General features: G+C 42.8%; 1 protein-coding gene across 1 annotated transcript; it reads left to right on the top strand.

Moving 5' to 3' along the window:
* The first annotated feature begins 4,388 nt into the window (after window positions 1-4,388).
* On the top strand, window positions 4,389-7,514 carry LOC106818797. The gene is made up of 4 exons (XM_014823470.1): window positions 4,389-4,602; window positions 4,723-5,501; window positions 5,829-5,960; window positions 6,959-7,514. The coding sequence occupies exons 1-4, from the start codon at window positions 4,389-4,391 to the stop codon at window positions 7,022-7,024; spliced, it is 1,191 nt and encodes a 396-aa protein (XP_014678956.1). The 3' UTR covers window positions 7,025-7,514.
* Window positions 7,515-7,811: the final 297 nt, after the last annotated feature.

Raw genomic sequence — 7,811 nt, forward strand, 5'->3', positions numbered from 1 at the left:
GGGCGTGTTCACGCTTGTGGCAGGATGGTAGCCATGTTGGATTTATGTTCGTTATGGTGAATGTGGCATTTAATGCATTTGTAATTGTTCTGTTCTTGCAGATTAAATGAAACCATTTAATGGTTATATATCATTTCAACGGGAGCGTTAAGACGTTTGAGTTTCCTGCCTCTGGAGCGATCCAAACTTCATAAATTGTATTTTCGTTGTCCTCTAAGAACAGTGTTGTATCATCTGCAAATTGTTTAAGTTTATGTTCAGTATCTCCTATTTTGATACCCTTAATTTGAGGGTTGTTTCGGATAGCCATTGCCAGTATTTCTACACACAGAATAAAAATATAAGGTGAGAGCAGGTCTCCTTGTCTACATCCCCGGCCGAGATTAAAGAATTCTGTAAAGTTGCCATTTTGGATTATAGTAGACTTTGCATCTTTGTAAAATAAATTTATCCATTTCTTGATTGATTCACCAAAATTAAATGCTTCTAGTACCTTTTCTATAAAAGCCCATGACACTGTATCAAATGCTTTTTCGAAATCTATAATCATTAGGAGTCCTGGAATGTTTTGTCTTTCGGTTTCGTACATAATAGGCGTGTTCACACACAAGAAAAACCGCGCTGCTCATTTCGCTAATAGCGGCGATAATAGTGAGCTAATTGTGTCGTTGTTCACACAGGCGGAAATATCTCGCTAATCGCCGTGGTGCAAATATCTCGCTAATCGCCGAGCGGGATAACGCCGCGGTGCAAATAAGCGCGCTTATTCCAAATTAGCGTAGTCGGAAGTCTTCTTTGCAGCGCGCTATTTTGAGTGCGATTTAGTGAGCTAATTGCGTTCACACTTGTAAAAAGCTCGGTTTTTCGAGCGGGCTGCAAAAACCGGGATTTGCAGCTCGCTAATTCGCGCCAGTGTGAACGCACCTAATGTCATATATAAGTCTTGTATTTTCACCTATAAATCTTCCTCACCTGGTATAAACCCTTTTTGATCTTCATGAATTAAATTCTCGAGAGTTGTTTTTATGCGTTCTGCAATACATGATGATGCAAGTTTATAAGAGGCATTTAGAAGTGAAATGGGTCTCCAGTTTTTAGCTCATCTGACATAGTCCGATGCAGCTTGTAGAATCGCATGATCGTCCGTCCGTGCGAGCGTCCGTCCGTCCGTCAACAGTTGGGCACAAATCTTAACCGCTTGACACACGGTCACGATATTCGGGACGTGGGGTGGTAATCCGAAAACGAGTTGGGATGTCGAAGCTGGGGGTCAAAGGTCAAAGCTCAAGAGGTGTAAAAGAAGGGAACATTCACTCCTTAACTTAAGGTATAGGGAGGAAATGCAGAACTGCGGCACAAATCTAAACGGCTCGACCTAGGCTCGTGATAGTCGGTGTATAGCATCATGGTAGGAAAAGCCATCACTGCACCGAAATTGGAGGCCACAGGTCAAAGGTCAATGGGGCACGGCAGATTTTAGACATTTTCTGAGGACATGGTGTGACCGAGCGATTGAAAAACTTTTTTGTTTCAGCGGTGACCTACCATTTTTATGGCTTTATTGAAAGGACCATGAAATGTGCTTTCCACTGATGTGAGAAGAGTAAGTGTCTGATAACCTTTTGACTCTCAAGAGGAGGGTTAAACATGGAATTGTTGATTTTTAACAAAGGAGTGAACTGCTTTTGCTATTAGAGCCCCCTCCCCCCACCCTCCCCCTTCCCCCTCCCCCACCCCCTCCCCCCGCCCCTTCCCCCACTCTCCCCCACCCACNCCATATACCTCTATGTTATTTTAAACATGTACTCATTTATACAGTATTACTGCCATGCGATATATGATAACTAGATATATATAGATATATATATTGCTACCCGTGCAGAGATTCGTCCACCCTATCCATGTAACTCAGGAATAAATCTAGGTAATCTCTTTATAAATATATATATATTAATTATTATGTACAGACCCAGCTACCTCCTGATATTGTTGCCCAAAATGAATATAGGAATATAGGAGATATTTATATGAAACAGGAAAGACTTCGTTTCAGTCTCATTTTGTTGTTGTTGTTGTTGTGGTCAAGTTCAAGTTCACGGACATGTTGGAAGGGTAGAACTGGGAGACAAAGGCGTATCCGAGGGCGGATACTAAAAGTAGTTGGGGGGAGTTGTGGAGATCTCGGGGGTGTATCACTTACAGGAGTAGTAGACTAGATCGGGACCAATAGACTGAACTCACCGTATAGAGAGAATAACGATATATATTGACTAAAGAGAGGATAAGATATAGATTGCACATAGATATATGTCAACACGCACACCCCTGGGCGCAGCCATATTGGATCATACTGCTGCTGCCGCCTGTCGGGCGAAAACGAGGAATATTCACTTAGAAATGGGTTGCCTGCGATGACGCAATAATCGGTGCCAAGCCACGGGCGGGTCGGGTTGCGACATCGCAATGAGTCATGCACGGTACTGCCAGGTACGGAGGGCGCAACACCCTAGGGGGGGGGGGTGTTGCCAGCGGGTATAAAAGGAGCACAGAATCGCAGCTCAGGCAGTTATAGGTACAGGTCCAGGAAGAACAGGAAGCGGAAGAAGAAGAAGGAGAAGCAGCCGAGAACGAGGAGAAAGAGGAAGTTATTTTTCAGGGATAGGTTATAGGTAGGAAGGCGGGAAGAAGAAGGAGAGGGAGGAAGGAACGGAGAGAGAGCGAACGGCAGCGTTGTAGCGAGAGAATAGACGCACAGGTTTTAGGTAGGTGTAAACCAGAGCCGAACGGGAAAGGGAAATAAAACGGGCGAAGAACGGCATTCTGGTAGAGCTAGGAGCGACTGCGAGGGAGACACCTGGGAGACTGTGTGGACCCACGCAAGGCAAGGACGAACGTGAGGGAAGCAGACGGAGCCGGCGACGCGTAGATAGTAGACGAGATCAATAAAAGGCCGCTGCATATACGAATGCAGGGGAATCATTTGTACATTCGTAACACGCAATAAAAGCTATATCACCGTATCGTTAACCGAAGCTCACCGTGTTCTGTTTAACTGGGGTACCTGTTATTTGCTACGTGTCATTGCCGTCCTGCCTGATACATCGACAGGAGCGGACTCTGGATCCAACTACTGGACACGCGTTACGAACTAACGTCTGTCGAACCGTAGTCGGCCACCCTAGAGGCACTACAATATGAAGGCGTTCATAGCGTCAACACTTTGATGTTATAGCGGCAATTGAATCACAAAGGGCGCTGTCAGTGCCGATGATATGACGGCATTCATAACGCCGACACTTTGATGTTATGACGGTGAAGGAATTACAAAGAGCGCCGCGACGAGGCGCTAGTAATTGAATTACGACAAATGCCGATGCGATGACAGTGATTGAAACACAAAGGGCGCTGCGTCGATGAGATGTTGTGACAGTAATTGAATTGCGGCAAAGGTGTGTATTTGTGAACAGCGCATGCGTGGCGCATGCGTAGTTCGCGGTCGGGCCTGTGTATATAAGGCGGAGCGCAAGGGAAATCGGGGAATCGCTCCTCAACCAGGCACAGATAGGCACGACCGCGACAGCAGCTATAATAAGTAGAATCTACATTAAACTTCAAATCATGGTACAACTGGCTTTCTCTCATTTATGGCTTTGACTTTACATAGTAGCATTGCGAAACACTCACTCTATTTGTAGACTGTTAAATACAGCGCTACAAAGGGACAATGTGACATTTGGAAACCGAACCACAAATAGACTAGAATCATTCCATCAAAAATTAAAAAGTACATTGAATGCAAGGAAGTCTGTTGCTGCTTGTGTTGAGGCCCTTCTGTCATTTAGTAGGAAGAAAAAATATCAGAATGAGCGAAACTTGGTGCTGTTGAAGACAACACGCTCATACACCTATACCAGTGCTAGTGTTTCCAAAGTTGCATATGAATACCACATCATCTGCACTCCATTTGCAGCAAGTAAAGTCTGTGGTGAACTTAATGCACAGCCTGCCATGAACACCCAGTACGCATGTACTTACAACGAAGAGAAAGACACGTTCTGTATTAGACACGTCACAAGAAATCAAGCAGTTGAACAAGGAAATGACAACCTGCTCATGCTCATTTGCTATCAGCATGGTGTTGCCTTGCAGACACATTTTCATGGTGTGTAGACAGAAATCAAAACCATTGTTTGATGAGTGTTTAGTTGGTCAGCGTTGGAAGAGGGCTTAGCAGTTGTGTGAAGAAGTTCTTGGACCTGCCAGTGACCAGAGACCCTCACAGCAATCATCAACTGTTTGTGTGGTCAATAAGTGATCAGAAGACAATTCTCAAACGAACAGAGAAATTCAACAAAGCAAATATACTGTGCAGACAAATAGCAGGTGCAATGGCTGAACACGGACAAGATACATTCATGAAGTACATGAAGAACATGGAGGACATTAAAAATGCCATTGTCAGTGGTGAAGCTTTGGAAGTGATTGTTGGAAGGGCCCGAGCCCAAGGAGTTCAGTTTGAATCAGATGTAGTCCTAGATATGGTCACTGATAAGAACAACAATGAACCCCACTTGCTGAAGGATGACAGTTGCCAAAAAGATGGTGGGCCAAGTGGCCCCTTTGAAGAAGAACGCCAAATGCTTGCAGGTTCAACTGCAAAGGTTGACGCCGGCTGGCCATTTTAGCACTTGAACTCGGAACGTTCCTCAGCCAACAATTCAGACGTCAATGTGAAGTCTGCATCGGACACTGAACATACTGAAGCATGTGATGAGACATCGGACTTCCTTCCTGATTTGAAAACCACTTCCTCATACCAGGCGCCTGATCAAGTAGAGGGGAATGTTNGTGGGAGACCCAAAGGTTCAAATCAGTCTGTCACGGGTATTAGAAAGAAGTGTGAAAAGAAATCAACAAAACGAGAACGAAGTGTCAGCAAAGACAAGAAACAGGACGAAAGGAAGACCAAAACACGCAAGATAGATGACCTGATTGCTGATACTGTTGCTCCCCGTCAGAGTCGACTTGTGAAAAAATTACGTGCAATTTTAGTGGAAGAACTTCTCAGCCTGTATGATGAAAGCAAAAAACATAACATTCAAGCAACATTTCACCAGCTAACTCATTGCATGTCGAGAGAGGATAATGGGCCGTATTCGTTTCTGAATGATTTATCGATCAATGAAGATGACGTTTGTGATTTAGGGGCATACATTTTATCAAAACTGAAAGCTGTGAGGGATAATGATTATCACAAAGAAACATTGATGATCGTCTCAACTTTGCTGCTCAAATCTTTCAAATTTGGTATGGACCCAGCTGCCCTTATTCAAAGTTTAGAGGAGATGCCAAGCCATTTGCAGGATGCACCTGCATATGTGAAATATGCCGAAGAGAGAGGAGCTGAAACCACGGCACAGAAGACGGTACATGTCGGAACCAGCAATCTGCAGACAGAAGACCTTGGTACCCTTCAACCTGGCAAGTGGCTGAGTGATCAGGTAAGCTAATTCACAAATTTCAATATGCACTAATCATGCTAATAAAAACACATGCAGATTGTTGAATCCTGCCCATTGGTAGATGCTGCACTTTGGTAATGCAAAGTGGTATCAAATTATGTGGTATTAATTAAATAACACTTCACCACCATGGGGCCTACTTGTTTGACTAATGATGAATTTGCTGCCATTTCAGTAAAAAAAAGGCATCCTAACCATCTGTAAGAAATGCAGAATTGAATTTTCTTTCAGCAAATTCCTCTCTATGATATTAAGAGAATAAGCAGCGAACCCTTATAGCCGAAGGGCTTGTTTTTTTCTTTTCAGGTTATCCATGCATACCTTGATATCCTGGCTGAAAAGGTCGATGTCGAGAAATCAACCACTGTAAAGATTCTCCCTAGTTTCCTTGCCAGCAAGTGGGAGAAAGGCGACTTATACTCCTGGTTGTATGAAAAGGTTAGTGTAATGTAACAGTAGAATGTTTTGGATTGGAAGCACCAAAAATAAGTGGGATGTTATCCTCAGCTGTGTTACTCTTTTGCCCACCTCAAATCCTTGGGACTATACTTCTACGTCAAGAGTAGATAATAACACAAGAGTGAGAAAACCGATTCCCGCATTTTTAACCGATTTTTCTCATCAAAATTTACCACCAATAAAGAAATAAGTGTATACGTTCCTCAGCTTATTATGACCACTAATCACTCACCTTCGTGGTACTGATATTCGTTTCCATATATTTGCTAGCGTATTGCTGTAAATCGTAATCTTGCACGAGCTGAATTTGCACAATTTACCGCTAAAATGGCGACTTGTCGCGACCTGTTTAGACATAATTTAGAAGCTATCGGGGCGCCAATATGTAGCAACGGACGTTTCCAAATCATTCTTGCCCCGATAGGGGTTTAATGTACTTGATTACCTGCGTGCGCGTAATGTGATACTTACTTCAAACTACTACAGAGAATATTGCTATTATTGTATTATTACTTATGTAAGATAGTATGTCAATTTCTTGTGTTGCGATCACAATAACTGAGCGCGTCTCGCGGTTTCTCACGAGATCAAACTTCGAAATTTAGATTGTCTCTCAACCCTATCGGGACACGAATGATTTGGAAACGTTCGTTGCTAAATATTGGCTAAACAGGTCACAACAAAAGCGGTAAATCGTGCGAATTCAGCTCGTGCAAGATTACGATTTATAGCAATACGCTGTCAAATATATGTAAACGAATATCAGTACCACGAAGGTGAGTGATTAGGGGTCATAATAAGCTGAGGACCGTATACACTTGCTTCTTTATTGGTGGCAAATTTTGATGAGAAAAATCGGTTAAAAATGCGGGAATCGGTTGTCTCATTCTTGTGTTATTATCTAGTCTTGTTCTACGTGTAGAATTAAAACTTACTGTCCGATGGACTTCCATTTATTCTATCACTTCTGTTTACAGGTACCACTGGAGAGCCTCCACTGGGTTCTAATCCCAATTTGCCTCAATGGAATGGGCGCAGAATAGAGTTGATGTGTACTTAAAGTCTTGGAGGTGAGAAAGTTTTGCGATCATGTGGTGTCTCTCACCACATAATGTTAGTTAGCGTTAGAAATTCATAGTATAAGTGCCAAAGTCCTAAGAATTTTCTAGTAGTTTTTTACCTCTAAATAATTTGGGGCTTTCTTCTTTTTCATAGGTTGTTCATGGCTGCTCGTGGAACAACCAGAGAGTGGACTACTGTTGACTACCCAAGTAACAAGCAAACAGACGGACACAGTTGTGGGATATCTGTTCTGATGGTGAATATCACTGTATATCGGTCAGTGAAAGATCAGGGGGGTTAAAATGCGAAATTGCGTGAAAATTCCAATGGTAATGCCAATTCCAAATCTGGGAAGTCCACATTTATGGGTCTACAGTAATGTTTTCATTTCTAGAACTAAATTACTGTCACTTCGATTGTAAATAGTCCCCTTATGATATATATACTTTATATGTGCACCATTTTCTTATGTTTAAATTCCTTTTCAGAATGCAGAGTCTCTTCTCCACCGTGTTCCAATATGTGTAATGAGGCAATTCCACTGCAAGATGTTCCGCAAATAGGTATTAGGTAAGATTCTTTTCAATGCCAAGGACAACAATGAGATTGTTTGTGTTTTTCCATTTTGTTCGAATCGTAAATTTGTTAGCTTTGGACGCACTTAAAATAAGTGTGGGCAATGGAGCTGTGTCCATATTGGACACACCTATAAGTGCCGCTCGCCGTGCCAGTTGATTCCATTCCGGTTTTTAGAAAGTACCACTTAAA

This window comes from Priapulus caudatus, unplaced genomic scaffold, assembly GCF_000485595.1.
Source record: "Priapulus caudatus unplaced genomic scaffold, Priapulus_caudatus-5.0.1 Scaffold2534, whole genome shotgun sequence".
NCBI classification, from domain to species: domain Eukaryota; kingdom Metazoa; phylum Priapulida; class Priapulimorpha; order Priapulimorphida; family Priapulidae; genus Priapulus; species Priapulus caudatus.